The sequence below is a fragment of the Mobula hypostoma genome, chromosome 11 (assembly GCF_963921235.1).
Source record: "Mobula hypostoma chromosome 11, sMobHyp1.1, whole genome shotgun sequence".
NCBI classification, from domain to species: domain Eukaryota; kingdom Metazoa; phylum Chordata; class Chondrichthyes; order Myliobatiformes; family Myliobatidae; genus Mobula; species Mobula hypostoma.
This window is the reverse complement of record NC_086107.1, coordinates 102,649,327-102,673,777: the sequence shown is the minus strand read 5'-3', so window position 1 is coordinate 102,673,777 and position 24,451 is coordinate 102,649,327. Positions and strand designations below refer to the sequence as shown.

General features: G+C 43.1%; 1 protein-coding gene across 1 annotated transcript in view; it reads right to left on the bottom strand.

Moving 5' to 3' along the window:
• The window catches only part of zc3h7bb (zinc finger CCCH-type containing 7Bb), a 102,964-nt gene that overhangs the window by 52,290 nt on the left and 26,223 nt on the right, over nucleotides 1-24,451 (bottom strand). The window contains exons 6-10 of the mRNA XM_063062708.1: nucleotides 19,148-19,228; nucleotides 15,942-15,998; nucleotides 12,917-12,959; nucleotides 5,950-6,209; nucleotides 1,325-1,574 (exon numbers count right to left, since the gene is read on the bottom strand). Coding sequence (XP_062918778.1) covers nucleotides 1,325-1,574; nucleotides 5,950-6,209; nucleotides 12,917-12,959; nucleotides 15,942-15,998; nucleotides 19,148-19,228 — 691 coding nt within the window. The remainder of the gene's footprint in view (nucleotides 1-1,324; nucleotides 1,575-5,949; nucleotides 6,210-12,916; nucleotides 12,960-15,941; nucleotides 15,999-19,147; nucleotides 19,229-24,451) is intronic.

Here is a 24,451-nt window from a genome sequence, read left to right as displayed (position 1 = left end):
TGACATCCCTTCCAGTCGGAGGTGTGGCTGAAGGACAGGTGAAATAAATGGTCAGAAAATACAGGAAACTTCAGCAGGCCAGGTAACAGTTGTGGAAGGAGAAGGTCAAAGACCTTTCATCGAAACTGATGGAGCAACCTTCACACTGAAGTATTAACTCTGTTTGTCTCTGCACAGATATTGCTTAACCTGCTGAGTGTTTCCAGCATTTTCTGTTTGTATTTTACATTTCCAGCATCTTCGCTTAAGGTTTCTGGCTAGTAAATTCAGGGGTTCCCAACCTGGGGTCCATGGACCCCTTGCTGAATGGTCCATGGACCCCTTGCTTAATGGTCCATGGCATAAAAAAGGTTGGGAACCCCTGGTCTAGATTGAAATGAAGATGAAGAAGAGTGAATGCACTAAATAATATTTCAAGCTAGAAGCATACAAACTGGGGTCTCAAACTTGCTTGTCATTCAATGAGATGGGATTCATCTGTATCCTACCTTCACCACTTTGACAGAGTTTTACTCGCCAACAGTGTTAAGCAATTTTAAGCCTGTCTCAGGTTTACTATTGTGGAAGAAGGTCCCACAATTTACTGCTCTTCTCACCACTAACTTTTCCTTTGAATGGTCTGGCTCTGACTTGAAGTGCACGTCCTACTTGGAGGATTACTTTCAAAATCTGAAAGTCTCGGTTGAACGACGCCTTAACTCCCTATTCTCCAGGGAATAGTAATTTATCCAAGCAACACACATCAAAGTTGCTGGTGAACACAGCAGGCCAGGCAGCATCTCCAGGAAGAGGTACAGTCGAAGTTTTGGGCCGAGACCCTTCATCAGGACTAACTGAAGGAAGAGCTAGTAAGAGATTTGAAAGTGGGAGGGGGAGGGGGAGGGGGAAGATCCGAAATGATAGGAGAAGACAGGAGGGGGAGGGATGGAGCCAAGAGCTGGACAGGTGATTGGCATAAGGGATATGAGATGATCATGGGACAGGAGGCCCGGGGAGAAAGACAAGGGGGAGGGGGAAAAAAGCCCAGAGGATGGGCAAAGGGTATAGTCAGAGGGAGAAAAAGGAGAGAGAGAGAGAAAGTATGTGTGTATATAAATAAATAACAGATGGGGTATCCAATAAGACTTTGAACAACACTGGCAACATTTTTGTGAATCTGCAGAAACATCCACTGAGGCCAATAGATCCGCTGTGAAATGTGTTGCCCTGCGTAAAATGGATACGTTAAAAGTCTCAGTTACTTTCGTGGGGCAGATTTTAAACAAACGGAAGCGTTTTGCCACTAAATATGTGGTCAGTAGTTCAAGAATGAAAACAGGCTTACCAGACTGAGATTCTGTTCCAGGGAGTAGATCCAAAGAATCCAAACTAGTCACAGCTGTGCTTGGACCAATTGTGTCCAGGGTGTCCATTTTCTGGACCGGAAGCATTGAGTAGGCTGGTGGGAGCGACACTTTAGGGCTAACATCACCCTTTACAGCAGGTGGAAGCACTGGTGCGCCACTGGGTAAGGCGGCGAGTAGCCTGGACACATCATCGGGTAGGTTAGTTGGAATAGTCCCTGCCACTGACGTCTGTGGAACAGAGTGAAGAAATGATCACGGGGCAGCTCTTCCACGACAGCAGTCACCTGCATACTCAGGTATTCCCATATGGAATGATCTGTCTGGATGCCTCATAAACAAAAGCTCTTCACAGTGAACCAGTACACATGACAATAATACACCAACATCAAAATGAGTAAGTTCTGGTGCACCTCACTGGCACTGGATTAAATCGGCAGTGGCAACCTCTACGACACTGTCCGTGCTTCTGAATGCCCCATCCCGAAGCTTGGGATTAATAAGACCACAAGATGTAGTGACAGAATTAGGCCATTTGGCCCATCGAGTCTGCTCCACCATTTCATCATGGCCGATCCGTTTTCCCTCTCAGTCCCAGTCTCCTGCCATCTGTCTGTATCCCTTCATGTCCTGACTTGAAGGGATACTGAACGAGGGGTCACAGTTTAAGGATAAAGGGGAAGCCTTTTAGGACCGAGATGAGGAAAAACTTCTTCACACAGAGTGGTGAATTTGTGGAATTCTCTGCCACAGGAAACAGTTGAGGCCAGTTCATTGGCTATATTTAAGAGGGAGTTAGATATGGCCCTTGTGACTAAAGGGATAAGGGGGTATGGAGAGAAAGCAGGTACAGGGTTCTGAGTTGGATGATCAGCCATGATCATACTGAATGGCGGTGCAGGCTCAAAGGGCCGAATGGCCTACTCCTGCACCTATTTTCTATGTTTCTAATCAAAAATCTATCAACCTCCGCCTTAAATATACATAAAGACGTGGCCTCCCTAGCTGCCTGTGGCAACAAATTCCACAGATTCACCACTGTCTGACTGAAGAAATTACTCCTCATCTCCGTTCTAAAAGGACGCCCTCTCTATCCTGAGCCGTGCCCTCTGGTCTTAGACTCCCGCACAAGTCTCCACGGTTTTCCTGCTGTTCCAACTTTGGTGCTGCTCTGCAGATTAGGCACAAGGAAACTCCTCTGGCTGTGGGTGATGGGTTTACAGATCCCTGGGTGATGAAGGTCAACAGGGAGTGGGATGTTCACTGAATCACTGGGAAAGCAGCTGAAAGGTTATCCAGCCCCAGGAAGAACAGCACCATTATTGTAAGTGCTCAGGAATCTGGCCTGTGGGAGGGCAGGAAAAAGATTGATACCTCTGACAAAGAATCACATCCAAAATATTAAAATGCTCCTTCCCTCCGTAGAATCTGTGTATTTTTAACACTCACTCATTTAAACAGCAGAACTAAGAGGGACAGAGCAGAACGTCCCACCTGGTAGAGTAGATTTGCTCTAGTTTTGCCCGGCCAAATGTCAACTAGCTCACAATCCTGTTGTTTGAGACTGACGCACTAAGTTTGGGAGGAAAATGCTGTGAATGAACTGTACATGTAATGCTGGTAAATAGAGTTCATGAGTATCTACTTAGCAAACGTCCAGCAACATTCAATGGTACTCAAAATGATCTCAAAAAGTAGCAGGTGGCACAGCTTGTAAAACTGCCGTCTCACAGCACCAGAGACCAAACCGTGTGTGTGTGTGTGTGTGTGTGTGTCTGTGTGTGTGTGTGTGTGGCTTGCATGTCCTCAAGGTGACTGTGTGCATCCTTCGACTATGTACTCTCCATTCTCCCCCACCCCCACCACGTCCCAACGATGTGCAGGTTGGTTGGGGGGGGGGGCCGGGGTAAATTATGGGTGGGGAAAACACACCCTTGCTTGAATCAGTTACCACTGTACAAGTGGTATTCAGCAGGAACAAATCCTATTTCCATTAGTTCTTACACCATACTATTTCAGATGTCTGCTCCCTCAGCCTTGGCCTCTGTTTACACAGCTTCCTGAGAAGACCGCAAGACCATGAGACGTAGGAGCAGATTTAGGCCATCTGGCCCTCCCAGTTGGCTCCGCCATTTGATCATGGCCGATTTATTTCCCCCTCAACCCCATTCTCCTGCCTTCTCCCCATAACCTTTGGAGCTCTACTAACAACCTCCGCTTTAAATATACCCAATGACTTTGCCTTCAGAGCCACGAATTCCACAGATCCACTATCCTCTGCCTAAAGAAATTCCTCCTCATCTGTTTTCTAAAGGGACATCTTTCTATACCGAGGCTGTCCCCTCTGTCCTACACTCTCCTACTATTGGAAGCATCATTTGCACATTCACGCTATCCTTCAATATTCGTTTGGTTTCAATAAGATCCCACCTGCCCCCATTCTTCTAAACTCCACTAATTACAGGCCCAGAGACATCAAATGCTCTTCATATGTTAACCCATTCATTCCCAGGATCATTGGGGTAAACCTCCTCCGGACCTTCTGCAATGCCAGCAAATCTGTTTCTTAGATATGAGCGAGAAGTGCTCACACAGCTGATGCTGCAGAACAGAGAAAAAAAAATCCCTTAAAGTGGTAGAAACACTACTACTCTTTTGTTTGTTCAAGTTAGCTACCAACTACTCAGCTGAAAACCACAACCTTAAAATGTACCTGTATTTTCACCACGGGCAGTTTTGGCTACAATTGCACAAAGAACAAGCAATCACACCATCTTGTTAGTACAACAGGAACCATCCAGTGGCAGACTGTGTTGCAGATCAGACAATTGTTGTTGCACAAGCACACGGGGGAACCGTGGCAATACCAACAGACCAATGAAGTCAAAATTCCACAAACAGTGGCCAACTTCCCAGGGCTTACGATCAGTCACCAGTGGCCATAATTGCAAGAGTGGTTTAACTTCACCATGCCTGCTCGTAACTGAGATACTAATGCCATTCATTCAATGGAAGCCAAGAGTGAAATGTAAAGCAGTTGGTCAATCTGACACTGACTGGTGGTAAAAGCAAAGATTGAGCTTAATCTGCATGACTATTTTTGTTTCGGTATAGGCAAATGAAAGAAGCTTAATATCTGTGAATCTACTGCACTTGATAGGTTCGTATAAATTGCCATTGACACAATGCACCTGTCTCCACTGGGCCCTCACCTTTGTTCTGCTCAAAAAATCCTAATCTAGCTCTGAAAACTTCATCCTTTGTAAATCTCAACCTACCTCTACTGCTGACTGCTCCTATTCTTCCTCCCCATGTAGAATCCTGAAACGATCCTGTTTCAGTCCTCTGCTGCCCTTTCCCAAGCTGCTTGCGTGTCATCTCTTCGGTTTGAGATACCATAGGCAGGTGCACTTTCAGTAATAGATCCCTTCTGTCAAATGACACCATGAAGTTCGCCTATATCATCTCCAATCCCTGTAATATGCTAGGACCCACCAGTTTACAATCTTATAGTCCTTAACCCAACATTAAACCATATAAGGCAAGTCTTCATGTCATTAGATTTACACTGACAGAATACAAAAAACATTACAAACAAGAAATTAACTTTGCATTTCTTTCACATCCAATCGTGGAAATACTGGGGCATGTTTCGATGATGTGTTTACAAGCTCTCTCTGGGATACCTTGCTTTCTCAAAGTAGTCACATTCACTCTCTCCAATTGGATGACATTTATCTCAGGTGAAGGAAATACATTTCTGCTTGCTTGTTAACCTCCAAGAAGACCACAACCTTGTCGTGGGGTATGGAGGCTTGAGTGTCTCAATGACCCGGAGAGCTAAGTTGGCTGGAGTGTCCAATAATGTGCAATAATAATGTACGGAATAATAAAAAAAGAGACTATTGTACTATAATGTGTGCGCTCCTATGATGTGATAGGCGTATGGATGAAAGAAAGATAAATGTAGGCGGGTTAGCTTGATCGTGGAGTAGGTTAAAAGGTTGGCACAACATAATGGGCTGAAGAGCTGTTCCTGTCCTGTGGAACCCACAAAGTGAGACAATGTGCAAACGACACACGAAGCTTCACTGAGGATCAGGATTAAACCCAAGTCTTTGGCTCTACTACTACCAGTATGCTGCCTTAAGCTGGTACCCTGTGGCTGGGCCAGCCTCAGTGAGGATGATATGGGGTGGGGTTGGGAGCATTGAGACATGACTTAGCAAAGGACAAAAGGGCACTCTGCAAGTCAATAGTTATCAAGCCCTGAACAACTTGGCCCACAGTAAAATCATCTCTTACTAGAAGACCAAGAGTGAGTACAACAAAACTGGCCAGGAACGGGGCAGAATGCAGAAGAGTTACGGCAGTTTACTAGGAGGGCTGGCATTCACACCAACCTTTAGAACAGGGGTTCACAGCATTTTTTTTATGCCATGGACCCCAAACATTAACCGAGGGGTTTGTGGACCACAGGTGGGTAACCACTGATTGATTTGCAATCTGGATTTGGAACACAATGGTATACTTTTAATGCTCCAGAGTACAAGACCAATCCAAACACTGGAAGTTACGTTTCCTTTTGTCTACATCTGCCTCTTACCATCGGAAATTCATTTGCCTCCCCGATAGAATCCAATAACGTGTCCAAGTCTTCTCCAATGATCTCTCCATCTGCAAATTCATCTGCAGTTTCAGGGACCGAGAGAGAGACGCCATCGCCGACTGGACCTTTAAGTGGAGCAGGGTCTTCCTGGGACTGCTGGATACTGAGGGCAGCTGAGAGAAGAGGGCCTGACGGATCACTGGCTGGTATGGGATTGGTGACAGGACCAGGAGCACGTGGAAACTCCAAAGCCAGATCTGCATTATAAAAACAAAGACACAATTGTGGCCAAAAAAAAAGCATCAAAAACACAATGATTAATCAGTTTTTTGCTGTGACATTGTTAGTTGCTGAAGACACTTTCTCAGATACAGGATTATAGATCTCAAATAGCCACTACACAGAGACCCCTAATGGCTGAAATTTGCAACTGGCAATGACTCAGCAAAACTGTGTGCCAGAATGGTTACCGCTGTAATTTATAGTGATATGTACTGATAAGTAATTTTTTTTGTCAGAAGTTGTGCTGTACACAACATTTCTAAGAACATAATCAATCTCCCATAGAATGGTTTTTAGGAAATTTGGTGAATGTGGTGACTTAATTAGGATAGGCAGATCATATTGCATAATGAGAAGAATTGTAATACAACATCCATTGAAAAACAACGAGATTTAAATGGATAAAAAGTGAGTAAAAATGCTTTTCTAATACAATTTAGGGTTTAGGTGTTAACGATAGCGAAAATGAAAGAAAAAAATGTGGAATAAATAATGCAGAGAGAAAACAAATATAGCCAGATATTTATCCCCTTTAATACAGAATATTCCAAAGCTTTGAATATATCTGAACTGTGGTTATGGGGATAGATTACTGGCAATATATAGATAAGGCAAAGTCCCACAGATGATTGGATCATCTCAGAGATAATCTCGGAAATAATAGTTGACGGATAAATCAAGGTTAAAATTTTGTGAAATTGGAAACGAATTAAAAACAGAAAATGGTGAAACTATTCTGCAGTCTCACTGGGGAGAGAAACAGAATTTAAGTTTCAAGTCAATGTCCTTTCATCAGAACTGAGCAAATCAAGAGATAAAAGTTTAAGAGAGGAGGAAAGAAATGTCTCAGAAAGTGTGGGAGGCTAAATGACACTAGGAATGCTGTTAATTTATCAAGGGGGCATGGTGAACATATTCTTGATGTAACAACTCCAACTAAAATACAGAGAACATCACCAGCCAGTTTACGTGGTCTTCTTCGGCTTTGTTAAAGCCTTTGACTCCATCATAGAACACGGAACATAGAACAGTACAGCACAGTACCCACAATGTCGTGCCAACCTTTTAACCTACTCGAAGATTAACCTAACCCTTCCCTACATTAACGATCTGGAAGAGGGGACCAAGTGCAATGTATCTAAGTTTGTTGATGATACTATATTGAGTGGAAAAGCAAATTGTGTAGGAGATATGGAGAGTCTGCAGAGAGATATAGATAGGTTAAGTGAGTGGGCAAGGGTCTGGCAGATGGAACACAATGTTGGAAAATGCCAGGTCATCCACTTTGGAAGGAAAAACGGAAGAACAGATTATTATTTAAATGGAAAATGCAGCATGCTGCTGTGCAGAGGGACTTGGAAGTGCTCGTGCATGAATCACAAAAGGTGCAGCAGACTATCAAGAAGGCAAATGGGATGCTGACCTTCATTGCTAGAGGGATTGAATTTAAGAGGACTGTACAGGGTACTGGTGAGATCACACCTGGAGTACTGCGTGCAGTTCTGGTCTCCTTACTTGAAGAAGGAAATACTGGCTTTGTAGGTGGTGCAGAGGAGGTTCACCAGGTTGATTCCAGAGATGACGGAGTTAGACTATGAGGAGAGATTGAGTAGCCCGGGACTGTACTCGCTGGAATTCAGAAGAATGAGAAGGGATCTTATAGAAACATATAAAATTATGAAAGGGGTAGATAAGATAGAGGCAGGAAAATTGTTTCCACTGATAGGTGAGACTAGAACCAGGGGACATAGCCTCAAGGTTCGGGGCAGTAGATTTAGGATGGAGTTGAGGAGAAACTGCTTTTCCCAGAGAGTGGTGACTCTGTAGAATTCTCTGCTGAATGAAGCAGTGGAGGCTACCTCAGTAAATATATTTCAGACAAGGTTGGATAGATTTTTTTTATAGTAGGGGAATTAAGGGTTATGGGGAAAAGGCAGGTAGGTGGAGATGAGTCCATGGCCAAATCAGCCACGATCTTATTAAATGGGCTCGACGGGCCAGATGGCCTACTTCTGCTTCTATTTCTTATGTTCTCCTACATAACCTTCCGTTTTTTTCTATCATCCATGTGTATATTTAAGAGTTTCTTTATGCACCTAATGTATCTGCCTCTACCACCATACTTGGCAGGGCATTCCACGCATCAACCACTCTCTGGGTAAAGAAATTACTTGTGACACCGTTGTATAAGCCATTCCCATCCTGGGAAAGGAATCAGTCAGGAATGAGTGAGGAAAATCCTCTTCAAAATAAAATGCCCACTGAAATTTGTTTCCATCTTCCAAATGTACTCGGCCATGTTCAAGTCTTGATGTTAATCAATAATTTTGCACTGGAGACAGTTTCAGTGAAGACTGGGGTCAGTGTTAAATAGTATACGTTATTTTTTAAATCTTGCTTACCACGATATTACGTTGCACCTGACACAAATGTCCTGTGGGAGTGAAACTAGTTCTGAGGGCAACTGTGAAACTGTTTAACCTATGGTCACCTCACACTAGAACCACAACCACCTCACACCTCAGAAGCTGAACCTCAGTATGCAGATGACTCTCGTGTTTGTACACATTTGGAAGCTGAACTCCAAGACCCTGTCAATTCATTCATTAAAGTATATGAAAAAGATAGGTCTTTTACTCAACATTCGCAAAACCAAGACCTTCCACCAATCTGTCCCACTGCATTGCAGTGCCAGCCAAAAATAAAGATAGACAAAACCCTGTTACATTACGTCCCTTTTTCTTGGAGGAATCTCTTGTGTTGGGCACGTGGCCAAGTGGTTAAGGCGTTCGTCTAGTCATCTCAAGGTCGCTAGTTCGAGCCTCAGTGTGGCAGCGTGTTTGTGCCCTTGAACAAGGCACTTAATCACACATTGCTCTAGTCTGTGCGAGGAGTGGTGCCCCACACAGACTTCCAATCTGCGCCTTGTAAGACACGAAAATGCCCGACACAGACCTCTCATGGTCTGAGTCGACGTTCCTCCTCCTCCTTCAACCTCTTGGCAAAGGCAGACATGGATGATGAAAGTCACCACTGCCTTCAATGCACCAGGCTTCTCACAGTACTGGAAATAAAACCACCAGATCTGCTTCTGCAAAATCCTCCAAGTTCATCAGAAGGGTAAGAGAACAGCAGCATCCTTTGCCAGGCCAGCACCAGCTTTGAGCTCTGGTTTCTCTAAACAGTTACACTGGGCTGGCCAATTCGTGAGCACGCCTGGCATCAGAATCCCAACACAAACTGCTGTGGGAGGAAACAGGTTATGAGGCCATAACTGCTCCAATTGGATCAGGAGTATTTGGAATGGCAGTGAGAACCTGAAGTCCATGCTTTGGGAGCAGACACAATCCCAGTGTTGGTGGCAGGAGGAGCATACCATCTCTGAAACTACCAAATCACCCGCCCCATCAGTCACTCCTGTCGAAATGTAGAAGTCTGTGGTCGTAATATTGGCTTCAGCAGCCACCCCAGAACTCACAAAACTACAGAGGAAGCAAGAAATCTTCAATCCTGTCTATGAAGAATGGAGAACAACAGAAATACCAACCAAAATTGTTAAATGATGTTGGATTGACTGCATTTGGCTGATTAGAAAATGAGCAGTAAATCATAAATACAAGAGATTCTGCAAATGCTGGAAATCCAGACAAAATGCTGGAGGAACTCAGCAGGTCAGGTAGCATCTATGGTAAGGAACTCAGCCTGAAGCATCAACTTATTCCTCTCCATAGATGCTGCCCGACCTGCTGAGTTCCTCCAGCATTTTGTGTGCACTGAGCTACCGTGCTTACGTTGAGCTTCATTAAAATAGTTTAGGAGGCCAAGGACAGAGTGGACAGTGTGGAAATGGGATGCAGAATTAAAGTGGCATGCAACCAGAAGCTCGGACTTGCAGAATGAATCAGAGCAAAGCAGTCCTCAATCTGAATTTGGTTGCAGTGGAATACAGCAGATGCATACTGAGCATTATAAGGAACTGCTTCATCTGGAAACTATATACTTGGAGCCCAGGATGTTAGGAAGGGAGGAGATCATCAGGCATTTCCAACACTTGTAGAAGAAAGCAACACACATCAAAGTTGCTGGTGAACACAGCAGGCCAGGCAGCATCTGTAGGAAGAGGTGCAGTCGACGTTTCAGGCCGAGACCCTTCGTCAGGACTAACTGAAGGAAGAGTGAGTAAGGGATTTGAAAGTTGGAGGGGGAGGGGGAGATCCAAAATGATAGGAGAAGACAGGAGGGGGAGGGATAGAGCCAAGAGCTGGACAGGTGATAGGCAAAAGGGGATACGAGAGGATCATGGGACAGGAGGTCCGGGAAGAAAGACGGGGGGGGGGGGCGACCCAGAGGATGGGCAAGAGGTATATTCAGAGGGACAGAGGGAGATAAAGGAGAGTGAGAGAAAGAATGTGTGCATAAAAATAAGTAACAGATGGGGTATGAGGGGGAGGTGGGGCCTTAGCGGAAGTTAGAGAAGTCGATGTTCATACCATCAGGTTGGAGGCTACCCAGACGGAATATAAGGTGTTGTTCCTCCAACCTGAGTGTGGCTGAGTGTACTTGTAGAAGAAAGTACTATATCACAAATGGGGTGATTGCATTTAAAATAAACAAAGTGTTAGGTAGGGAACTGTCCCTCTGGAATGCTGTAGTGTGACAGCTGAGGAGGGAAAGATATATTTAGTAATGGCATTACACAGGAAGTGCTCAAAGGTAATCATTTTGTTGAAAGGTTGATGGGGAGAAAGCGAGGACAAGGGAAACCTGACGGTGATTGTGGAAGGGAGGGAAGCACGTGAAGTGGGGAAGGCAGGGGTAGGACAGTTGAGGGTCTAATCAATTCCTGAGGAACAATCATTGCTCAAGGAATGGAATACTGGGTCAAGTGACCAGGTTCGAGTCTCAGTCCCCAAACTTCATGACATTCATATTTTGTGTAGGTTGCAAAGCCTCACTGTTCAATGACCATAACCCTCCATGTGAAACAGACAATTCAGAGTTGAGTTTCCCGATGGAAACCATAAGGTTACAGGCCCAGAGCCATCAAATACTCCTCATATGTTAAAATTTCCTCCCTCTACTGTGCCTATTGTCTTGTTTATATGCTGCTCAAACTCATTGTACTCAGGTTTCTTACAACTGCACAAAAGAAGGGAATTGATCAATAACAATCCACCATGGACTTCATCATTTTTGTTCTAATTATGTCTTTCTTGTAAAAAATATATAAAGTTTATGTTTAATTAACATTTTTCGTGTGAATCTGCTTATCTGTGTGCCAGTGACCTGCTGCATTTAAGACCATAAAATATAGGGCAGAATTAGGCCATTCACCCCATCAAGTCTACTCAGCTATTCCACCAGGCCTGGCTATTTACTTGTTTGTTTGTTTGTTTAGCAATACAACACAGAGAAGGCCCTTCCAGCCCTTCAAGCCACGCTGCCCTAGCAACCTCATAACTACGACAATTTACAATGACCAATTAACCTACTGGGTATGTCTTTAGACTGTGGTAGTAAACCGGAGCACCTGGGGGAAACCCCACACATTCCACAGGGAGGACGTGCAAAGATCCCTGACAGAACCGTGCTGGAATTGAACTCTGAACTCTGGTACACCCCGATCTGTAACAGTGTCGCGCTATCCGCGATGCTACTGTGGCACCAACAAGTCCAGTGTGGGGAGTCTGGCTCTTATCGGGGCACCTAGAAGGCATCTGCTGACATAAAAATCACCACACAATATGTCTAAAATAGAAGGAGATAATAAGACCATAAAACATAGGAGTAGAATTAGGCCATTCAGCTCACTGAGTTTGCTCCACCACTCTTCCATGGCTGATTTATTATCCCTCCCAACCCTATTCTCCTGTTACCTCTGACATCCCGACTAATCAAGAACTATCAACCTCCGCTTTAAATATACCCAATGACTCAGCCTCCACAGCCACCTCAGGCAATGAATTCCACAGATTCCCTACCCTCTGGCTAACAAAATTCCTCCTTATCTCTGTTCTAGACGGACGACCCTCTATTCTGATGCTGTGCCCTCTGGTCCTAGACTCCTCCAGTATAGGAAATATCCCCTCCACATCCGCTCTATCTAGGTCTTTCAATATTAGATAGGCTTTGAATTCGATCCCTCCCATTATTCTAAACTCCAGTGAATACAGGCCCAGAGCCATCAAACGCTCCTCGTATGTTAAAGTTTCTTCCCTCTACTGCCCTCTACTGTGCCTATTGTCTTGTTTATTATTTATTGTAATGCCTGCACTGTTTTGTGCACTTTATACAGTCCTGGGTAGGTCTGTAGTCTAGTGTAGTTTTTGTGTTGTTTTACATAGTTCAGTGTAGTTTTTGTATTGTTTCATGTAGCACATTGGTCCTGGAAAACGTTGTCTCGTTTTTACTGTGTACTGTACCAGCAGTTATGGTTGAAATGACTATAAAAAGTGACGACTTGACTTATTGCACCAGTGCATATATGCACTAAAGCGTATGACAATGCTTTTATTTTTAGAAGGACAGGTGATGCCTGATAGACCCAATTAAACTGTTGAAAGGACAATTTAAGAGGTGGACAGGGCACTTCTATGGGCTTGGAGAAAGCACGACCCGTTGTCCTCTTTGGCTGCGGTGATGATTCATTTTTCTACACAAGAGAAACAAAACAGAAACTTACCTGACTCAATATCATCTATATCACTTGTGCCACTTATGGATACCTGTGGGAGAATTCAAAGAGTGGCTTACAATGTTGACAGGATTGCCAAAGAAAGTTTGCTAGTTAACCAACATGACATGATGATATGATCGATGAAGGGTTTCAAATATTAGGAACGCCTTTTGATTACAGAGCTGGACTTGGTTGTGTTATCCAAGAATAGAGAGAGAAGCAATGGTTCAAAAAGCAAAAAAAAAAGAAAATCTATGGTCAGGAAAGACACAATGATTAAATATTTTTAAAATAATAACATTTTGAATTAAGACCTTTGGAAATGGGAGCAGGAGTAGGTCATCCTTTCCTTCAGGCTTGCTCTGCCATTCGTCAAGACCACGGCTGCTCTTCTACCTCAGCACCATCCTGCTGGGACTCTGCCATATCTCTCAATTTCTTTAACCTATCAGTCTGTTTTGATTGAAATCAATGATTGAGGTTCCACAGCCTTCCAGAGTAGAGAATTCCAAATATTCATTTTCCTCTGAGTGAAGAAATTTCTCCTTAGCTCAGACCTACACATCTGCCACCCAACCTGTTTCTACACATCTCAGTCAGGAGGAAACTTCACTGAATCCACTCTATTAAGTCCTATATGAATTTATACATTTCAATGCTATTTCTTCTGTTCTTTTAAACTGTAAAGAACCTAGCATCTCAGGAACCAGTTGTGACTCTTTTGTACTCACTCTTTGACAAGAATATCCTTACTTAGATGAACAGAACAAAACTATACATAATATTCCAGGTGTGGAATCTCACTTAGACCAAATATCAATTCCAGCAAAGCCTCTTTACTCCTCCTGTCTTAAACCCTCTCATAATAAAAGCCAACATACACCTTCCTAATCACTTGCTGCTTCTGCAGGTTAACTTTCAGAGATTTACACACAAGGATACCTAGGTGTCAGAACATAACAGTACCCAGTCTCTTATCATTTAATGAACTGATCAGGGTTGACTGTGATTTGTAAATGAAAGGTTATGTCTAAATAACATATTATATATATATATATATATATATATATATATATACACTCAGAAACTTCTATAGTTGTACCGTGGAGAGCATTCTGAAAGGCTGCGTCGCTGCCTGGTGTGAAGGGGCTACTGCACAAGACCGAAAGAAGCTGCAGAAGATTGTAAATCTAGTCAGCTCCATCTTGGGCACTAGCCTACAAAGTACCCAGGACATCTTTATGGAGCGGTGTCTCAGAAAGGCAGCGTCCATTATTAAGGACCTCCAGCACCCAGGATATGCCCTTTTCTCACTGTTACCATCGGGTAGGAGATAGAGAAGCCTGAAGGCACACACTCAGTGATTCAGGAACAGTTTCTTCCCTCTGCCATCCGATTCCTAAATGGACATTGAAGCTTTGGACACTACCTCACTTTTTTAAAAATGTATAGTATTTCTGTTTTTGCACATTTTAAAAATCTATTCAACATTTGTAATTGATTTACTTGTTTATTTATTATGCTTTATTTTATTTATTTTTTTCTCTCTCTCCCTGCCAGATTATGTATTGCATTGAACTGCTGCTGCTGCTAAGTTAACAAATTTCATGCCACATGCTGGTGATAATAAACCTGATTCTAACATACATACATATATATATATAGATAGATAGATAGAGACACACACACACACACACATATATATATATATAAAATTACTTACTATAGTTCATATTTTTTCTATTATTATGTATCGCATTATACTTCTGCCTCAAAGTTAACAAATTTCACGACATACGCCAGTGATATTAAACCTGATTTTGAATCTGTATAAGTGGGCAGAGGCTTGAATATAGGCTATCAGAAGATCCAAATAGGCAACTTCTAGCAAATATTGAATTTAATGCAAATTAAGCCAAATTCTTGTACTTGTTTGGAAATTGGTGAGTGGCAGGAAACGTAGAGGGATAAATGGCAATTTTTTTCCAATTAGTATCTCAGCTATTCACCATAATTACATAATGATATAGGTAGCAGCATACATGAGTAACATTATGAAAATAAGTTTCAGTGTAAGCAAATACCCACTTTAGAGCAAGTGAGACAAGATGGCGCCAGTGAACCATGGTGACGTTCTGCTGGATATGTACAATACTTCTAAATATTAATTTAAACTTTAGATCTACAAAGAGTGAATTAGGCAGAACAGCCATTCACGGGAAGGATCCTTAAACAACAATAAAATATTATGGGTTGCACAGTAGCATAGTGGTTAGCACAACACTAAACAGTACAGGTGACTCAGGTTCAATTCCCACCGCTGCCTGTATGTTCTCCCCATAACTGTGTGGGTTTCCTCCGACACTCCAGTTTCCACAGACCTACCATTTGGTGGATTAATTGGTTATTGTAAATTGTCCATGATTAGGCTAGGATTAATAGAGGGAATTGCTGGACCGCACAGCTCGAGGGCTGGAAAGGCCTATTCCGTGCTGTAACTCAATAAATAAATAACCAAATGAGCTTGCTTTTTTCAGTGAAGTTAATTGAGGGATCAGCTAGGTCCCTCTTGAAGATAATCTCCTCCGTCAAGTAATGCAGCATGTAGTTCCTAGCTTTTCTGTCTTATCCAAAAGACAGTGTGCCAGCCCTTCATTATTGCACTGGGATGTCGGAAGATTTTTTTGTACTATTCTCCATCAAGTAGTGGAACTACTTCAGAAGCAGAGTCTAAAAATCCATCATGAAAAAAAAGATGCAGGTAAACATCTTTTTAGAGGTTTGATAAAGTTTTCTTTGCTTGACCTCAGAGAATTTAATACAAGAGGCAGTGTCTGGTTGTTTAACCAATTTTTGATTAGTTCAATGCAGAAGTCGTCAGTAATTTCCTTTGCATCCCCACATGGATACTGGATCCTTGAATTTATTAATTATCATTCAAACTACAGTTCCGTTCACAGAAATTTTTCTCTCTGTGAACTTTTCCTGAAAGAAACATCTCAGTGGAGTAACAACTCAGAAGTCAACTTACATGCCCACTGTTCACGGAATTTCCAATTGTAGTCCGACCCCCTGTATCCACATCAGGCTGAGAAAGAGAATTAGTGGGATTAGTGGGGTGGAAAACTGAGTACAGTCACATAAATTTCCTGGCTTCAGACTTGACTAAAATTAACTTCACCCATTTGTATAAATACGGAGCTTGCTCAAGAACAGCTAAAATAAGAAAAAGCTATCAACCGGTCTGAAGAAGGGCTCCAGCCCGAAACGTCGACTGTTCATTCATGTCCATAGGTGCTGCCTGACCTGCTGAATTCCTCCACCATTTTGTGTCTGTTGCTCTGGATTTCCAGCATCTGCAGAATCTCTTGTGTTTAGGCTCAACACAACTAAGCAATTTATTAACAATGCATACCAGAATATCATCGTTTGGAATGCTGCATTCTTAAAACCATATTTTTAAACCTGAATTTGTAAAGGATAGGTTATGTCTGACAAGCTTGATTAAGTTTTTCAGTAGGTGTCTAATGAGGTAGACTGAGGCTTGTTAAAAAAATAGGAAGTTAAAAAAAAAGGGAATTTCTAAACCCTCGTCATTTTGAAGACTGACTGTATTTTTTTCACTGAAAGAAATTAACAACTTCCTTGCAGAACCCTAAAAATCATACAATTCAGTTGGTCATTTACCACATCAAACTTATGGCAGTTCTCTGAAAGAGGAACCACTTACTCTCATTGGTATAATTTTTATTCAAACTTTATGTATGATTTTAAATTCTGTGTGTTGACTGAACAATGCCTATGATACTGTTGCAAGTTTTTCCATCGTACTGTACCTCACTGTTTTTGTGATTATGACAATAAATTTCACTTGAAACTCAACTTGGTTCAATCCATGTCTTCTGCAGCCCAACAAGTACTTAGATCTTTCCAGTTACCAACTAGATAAGTATCGGCAAATTAGTTCAATTAGTGTTGCCCATATTCAGTCTCTTTCATATTTACATCCATTTTGTTTAATCAACATTTAACAAAAAATTCTCACCCTCAGCTATTTCTGCCTCACAAAGATCATACAGCCATTTGGATCATTGTATTTATTCTGTATAACCATAAACACTAAATCTCCCCTTAAACTTCCCTGCAATCCAGTTTTCCAGCCTCTACAAATAGTCCCTTATCTCTATTCTATTAAACTTCCACTGGATCCACTCTAAGGCTTTGAGTTCAAGCCTAAAGTGTTGTGGCTGGAATTGAACACTGCGGACTAGAAAAGTGCATTCTAAAACTCTAGAAAAAACTTGCAGGGTTATGCTGGAGTAAAGCATTTTTGCATCCATTTCAGGGTTGCTAGAACCCATGCAAATTTTATTTCTTCATTTCTCAGTGGGATATTTGTACTCCATTAAACAGTTTGCACTGATAAACCTCTCCAACATTGTGTGTGTGTGTTACTTTTTCAGCATCTCGTGTTTAAAAATCCAAGAATTCTATTCAATGTGCTACTTAAAAATATCAAATGCTTTACCTGTAGGCCCTCCAAAGTTTTGTGTGCCTTCCCCACCTTCCACCTCCCAGCTTCTCAAATTATCCCCTTTTCAATCCCTTCCCCCCACTGTCCTACCCTCCCTTCTCCTCTGCATTCACCTATCACCTTTTCCTTCCCCTCTTACTCTGGCTTCTGCCTCATTCCTTTTCAGTCCTGATAAAGGGTCTCAGATCAAATTGTCAATTACTCATTTTCCTCCATAGAGGCTGCCTGACCTGCTCAGTTCCTCTAGCATTTTGTGCGTGTTGTTCAAGGTTTCCAGCATATGCAGTTGTTCTTTCTGACTCAAATTGCATATTCTGTTCTCCCCGAGTGCCTGGAACCTCAAATACAGCCTTGTATGACCCTTAGTTGCTTTGCCCAAATAGGTCAAGGGCTCAGTCACTTTTAGCTTTCAGGCCTTTTAGCTCAGGTGTATTTCGGGCTTTTGCTGCTCATCTTCTCCCACATCTTAAATTTGGTAAATTTAGAAGTGTCACCCAAACTCAGTTACTCAGACTTCAACATGGGGCATGCAGAAAAAGGCAAAGGCACTTGACTACACCATAGCAGCACACACACACACACTCAAAGTGCTGCTGGAGGAACTCAGCAGGCCAGGCAACATCTATGGAAAAGAGTAAACAGACGACATTTCGGGCTGAGACCCTTCATCAGGACGGTAAAGAAAGAGGAGAAGTCAGAGTAAGAGGGTGGGGGGAGGGAAGGAAGAAGTACAAGGGGGCAAGTGTTAGGAGAATCCAGGAGAGGGAGAAGGGGTGGTAAAGGGCTGGGAAGTTGATTGGTGAAAGAGATAAAGGGCTGGAGGAGGGGGAATCTGAGAGGACAGAAGACCATGGAAGAAAGAAAGGGGCAGGAGCACCAGCTTCCTGTCTGTAACTTGGGGCGTTTCTGTTGCTCCCTTGAACAAAGGACATGCCTTCTGCGTGCATTGACGTTCACCTGTCTGTCCAGAACCTGTTGAACTCTTGGCAACACTGTCCCCGCCCTTCCCATTATGTAGTGTCCATTCATTTAATTGCAACACTTTCCAGTAACCAGAAGAGTGTTTCTAGTGGTATATAGGTCGTCCCTAGGTAGAGAATGCCCAATTTATGGATGCTTGTGTGTGAGTAAGCTTACAGAGGGCTTAGGTTTAGGATAAGGAGCAAGATGCTTAGAAGGAATCAGAGGAATTTCCCCCAAGCCACTTGTGGCTGCAATCTGGAACATTTTGCCTGCATGGGTGGTGAAAACAAGTACTCTCACAAGTATCTAGACCAGCACTTGAATCACCAAGGCATGGAAGACTGCAAACCAAGAGCTTTGTAGGATTTGTATAGGTAGGTACATGGTGGTTGGCATAAGCATGATGGGCTGAAGGGTCTGTTTATGTGCTGTATGACTATCTACTTAGCAGCATCAACATGAGCTGCAACCCCTTTCAATCACCAAAAACACAACACAGAACAATTTCTGACTAAGCTTTCCTGCAGTGAATGAACTGGTGATTTATAAGGGCTTAACATAACATTGTCCATCTATCTGACACTGCATTCCTGCCAACATCCACTCCAACATTGATGGCATAGAGTCAGCAACTTTGGCTCATTAGGTCTCCTTCCTGTTGCTTATAATATCCGATCATTTCCGAGGGGAAAATAAAGGAGGAACGAGGAGCAGACACCCAGCAGCACAGCATCACGCACCTGAGCTCTGATGTATGCTTTACGGATCCGTAGCCCCAACTTTTGTGCCAGTTCTTGTGTCAATTTCACCACATTTTCATCCTGAACAAATAAAAGGTATATAACACATTATTCGACAGTCAGACCCCACAGCTTTAACCCTCTCCCCCCATCCCTCAAGTTCATTTAATTTTTTTGTAGTAAATTTTTGGAAATAACTATGTCATCAATGACGCTGCTTCTCCAGATTCCTCAGCAAATTGATGGGCATAGGAAAATGAAAGGTCTCCAGTTCAGTCCCTGGTCTGTGTCAGCTAGTAGTTCTTGTTGGAAAGGGGATGGGTTCATAAAATGGAGGCAAGGTACAGGAAGGCATAAAGCTCTGCACATATAGTGCACCATCCATAAGCCTGCTGCTCTTAATTAGATTAGATTATGAGGACACTCAGTCCTCGTTTATTGTCATTTAGAAATGCATGCATGCATTAAGAAATGATACAATGTTCCTCCAGAGTGATATCACAAAAAAAACAGGACAAACCAAAGATTAACACTGACAAGACCACATAATTATAACATATAGTTACAGCAGTGCAAAGCAATACCACAATTTGATTAACAGCAGACCATGGGAACGGTAAAAAAAAGTCTCAAAGTTCTGACCGACTCCCGATAGTCCCCGATAGCAGGCAGCAGAAGGGAGAAACTCTCCGTGCCATAAACTTCCAGGCACTGACAACTGTCGATGCATTGGAAGCACCCGACCACAGCCGACCCTGAGTCCATCCGAAAACTTTGAGCCTCCGACCAGCCCTTTGACACCGAGCACTGAGCACCATCTCTGCCGAGCACCTCGACCCCGGCCCGGCAGCCGAGCAACAAGCAAAGCCAAGGATTCGGGGCCTTCCCCTCCGGAGGTTCTGGATCACACAGTAACAGCGGCAGCCAGAAAGGCATTTCAGAAGTTTCTCCAGATGTTCTTCCGATCTCTCAAGTCTGTCTCCATCAAATCAGGATTGTGCACGGCACCCTACTTGACAGATTACAGATATCATTCACCAGAGTGGTCGTGCAAGCTGTGTCACACTGCCATCTTCTCCTCTTCCCATGTTCACAGCTTGGGGAGCAGCAACTTGAACAACTGCTCTCACATGTGAATGGCACTTGTGGAATGGGTCTCATTATGGAGAAGTAGGATTATTAAGCTCAGTGACTTACGACCTTCAGCCTTTGACATCCAGGATGCTTAACGTGAATTGTGAAAGATCTTTGTCAGCTTGCCAGAGTCAGAGATCAAAAACAGGTCTTACAATTTAACTAAATATTTTGAAATCACCACTCTGCTTATGGATTAGGGAAACCAGGAAGATATTAGAAATGGAGAAACCGGGGGCCGGCTGGTGGCACAGTGACATCGGCGCCAGACCCGGGAGCGGAGGTTCCCGGGTTCGAAACCAGTCGGGTCCGCTCCCGAGTACGCTTTCCATCAAAAGGGAAATATACTGCGAAAATATCTGTGTGAGGAGTGGTGTGCCACACAGTCTCTCTCTCGCTCCGCGCCTTGTAAAAGCCATGAAAAACCACGGACACACGCACGCAGGCACACGCCAAAATAAAAAATGGAGAAACCATTCGATAAGGTATATTACTTAGCATTGACAGTGATCCCTCCCATCCATCCAACAATCTCTTTGACTCCCCCTACCATCAGGCAGGAGAGTCACATGTTCTACCAGTCTTTTCTCGCCAGTACAACCTTCTATGCAGTGGAATGCTGGGGCAGTGGCACCAACACGGGTGATGCCAACAGGCACAATAAACTGATTAGAAAGGCTGGCTCTGTTATAGGAGTCACACTGGACACACTGGAGGCTGTGGTAGAACAAAGAATGCTAGGAAAATCCTCACGCCCCACATATTACCAAACAGGCCTTTGAAGACCCCCATTTCGACCCTTCGGTGAACCCATCTAAATGTACTGTACTTAAATGCACGCAGCATTAGAAATAAAGTGGATGACCTTGCTGCACAGCTGCAGGTTAAAAGGTATGACATTGTGGCCATCACTGAGTCATGGCTAAATGATGGATGTGATTGGGAGCTGAATATCCCAGAATACACAGTGTACAGGAAGGATAGGAAGGTAGGTAAAGGGGGTGGCGTGGCCCTGATGGTAAGTAACGATATCAAATCAATAGAAAGAAGGGACATAGGATCAGAAGAGGTAGAATCCTTATGGGTAGAATTAAGAAATGGCAAGGGTAAAAAGACACTAATAGCAGTTATATACAGGCCTCCAAACAGCAGTCGGGATGTGGACTACAAGTTGCAGCTGGAAATAGAAAAAGCATGTCAGAAGGACAATGTCAAGATAATTATGGGGGATTTTAATATGAAAGTGGATTGGGAAAGTCGGGAAGGTAATGGATCTCAGGAGAGGGAGTTTGTAGAATGCTGACAGGATGGCTTTTTGGAGCAACTTGTCCAGAAGCCCACCGGGGACTGGCTATTTTGGATTGGGTGCTGTGTAACGAACCTGAGGCGATTAGGGAGCTGGAGGTAAAGGAACCTCTTGGAAGTAGTGATCATAATATGATTGAGTTCAGTTTCATATTTGAAAAGGAGAAGCTGGTATCAGGTGTATTGATATTTCAGTGGAACAGGGGAAACTACAGTGGTATGAGAGAGGAACTGGCCCAAGTCAATTGGAAAAGTAAACTAAATGGAGGGACGGCAGAGCAGAATTGGATGAAATTCCTACAAGAAATAAGGAAAATGCAGGAAAAATATATTCCAAGAAAAAAGAAAATCATGAATGGAAAAATGGCACAAATGTGGCTAACGAGAGAGGTTAAGGCAAAAATAAAAGCAAAAGAAACGGCGTACAAGGAAGCAAAAATTAGTGGGAAAAATGAGGACTGGAAGACCTTTAAAAACTTACAGAAAGAAACTAAGAAAGTCATTAGGAAAGAAAAGATGAATTATGAAAGGAAGTTGGCAATTAACATAAAAAAGGATACTAAGAGTTTTTTTAAATATATGAAGAGTAAAAGAGTGACAAGGGTAAATACGGGACTGATTGAAAATGATGCTGGAGAAATTATAATGGATAACAAAGAGATGGCAGAGGAACTGAATGAGTATTTTGCATCAGTCTTCACAGTGGAAGACATGAGCAATATACCTGATAGCCAGAGGTATCAGGGAATAGAATTAGGTACAGTCAAGATTACTAGAGAGAAAGTGCTTGGGAAGCTAAGTGGACTAAGGATAGATGTCTCCCGGCCTGGATGAGGTGCACCCAAGGGTTCTGAAGGAGGTGGCTTTGGAGATTGTGGAAGCATTGGAAATGATCTTCCAGGAATCAATAGACTCTGGCATGGTTCCGGAGGACTGGAAGGTCGCAAATGTAGTTCCGCTATTTAAGAAAGGAAGGAGGCAGCAAAAAGAAAATTACGGACCTATTAGTTTGACATCCGTGGTTGGAAAGGTATTGGAGTCAATCCTCATGGACCAGGTTATGAAATACCTTGAGGTGCACGACAAGATAGGCCGAAGCCAGCATGGTTTCATGAAGGGAAGATCCTGCCTTACCAACTTATTGGAATTTTTTGAGGTAATCTCGAATAAGATTGACAAGGGAGAGGCTGTGAATGTTGTGTATTTGGATTTTCAAAAGGCCTTCGATAAGGTGCTGCATATGAAGCTGCTTAATAAGATGAGAGCCCATGGAATTATAGGAAAGATATTGAAATGGGTGGAGCACTGGCTGATAGGCAGAAAGCAAAGGGTGGGAATAAAGGGATCCTATTCTGATTGGTTGCCGGTTACTAGTGGTGTTCCGCAGGGGTCGGTGTTGGGGCCGCTTCTTTTTACGATGTATATCGATGATTTGGATTGTGGATTAAATGGTTTTGTGGCCAAGTTTGCGGATGACACCAAGATAGGTGGAGGAGCAGGAAATGTTGAAGAAACGGAAAGGTTGCAGAGATACTTAAGTCAGTTTAGGAGAGTGGGCAAAGAAATGACAGATGAGATACAACGTTGACAAATGTACGATTGTACATTTCAGAAGAAGAAATAATCGGGCAGATTATTATTTAGATGGGGAGAAAATTCAAAAATCGGAAGTGCAAAGGGACTTGGGGGTCCTCGTGCAGGATACCCTAAAGGTTAACCACCAAGTTGGATTGGCGGTAAGGAAAGCGAATGCTATGTTGGCATTCATTTCAAGAGGAATAGTGTATAAGAGTAAGGAGGTGTTGATGAGTCTCTATGGGGCATTAGTGCGACCTCATTTGGAATACTGTGTGCAGTTTTGGGCCCCCTATCTTAGAAAGGATATACTGATGTTGGAGAGAGTTCAGAGAAGATTTACGAGGATGATTCCTGGAATGCAGGGGCTAACATATGAGCAGCGTCTGTCGGCTCTTGGATTGTATTCATTAGAGTATAGAAGAATGAGAGAGGATCTCATAGAAACGTTTCGAATGTTGAAAGGGTTGGACAAAGTAGATGTGGAAAGGTTGTTTCCCTTGGTGGGTGAGTCCAGGACAAGAGGCCATAGTCTTAGAATTAGAGGGTACCCAGTTAAAACAGAGATGAGAAGAAATTTTTTTAGCCAGAGGGTCGTGGATTTGTGGAATTCATTGCCACATATGGCTGTGGAGGCCTGATCACTGAGGGTGTTTAAGGAGGAGATTGACAGGTATCTAAGTAGTCAGGGTATCAAGGGATATGGGGAAAAAGCCGGAAATTGGAACTAGATGGGTGAATAGTTTAGCTCATGGGGGAGCTGTGGAGCAGACTTGATGGGCCGAATGGCCTACTTCTGCTCCTTTGTCTTGTGATTTTGTGTCTTGTGATCTAGTTGGGAGATACAACAGAACAACTTTGTGTTTAAGTAAAGGCTGCCTACACAGCTAATACATGTTCAAAGCCCATTAGTGACAGGTTTTCAGAACTGAGGCCTGTGGACTAAGATGGTCTGAGCCAGTACTTTCTCTAAACAAGGATTGTAAAATAACCAATTTCAAATGTTTGGTGAGGGAAGGCCAATGATCAACACGTACAACACAGGAACAGGCCATTCGGCTGACAATGTTGTGCTGAACCAGCTAAAAAGCAAATCAAAAACACCCAAACACTAATCCCTCCTGTATACACAATGTCCCTATCCCTCCATCTTCCTCACATCCATGTGCCTAGACAAATGTCTCTTAAAAGTCTTTAATGTATTTGCCTCCACCATCATACCAGGCAGTGCATTCCAGGCATCCACCACTCTCTGAGTAAAAAAACTTACCCCTCATATCCCCCTTGAAC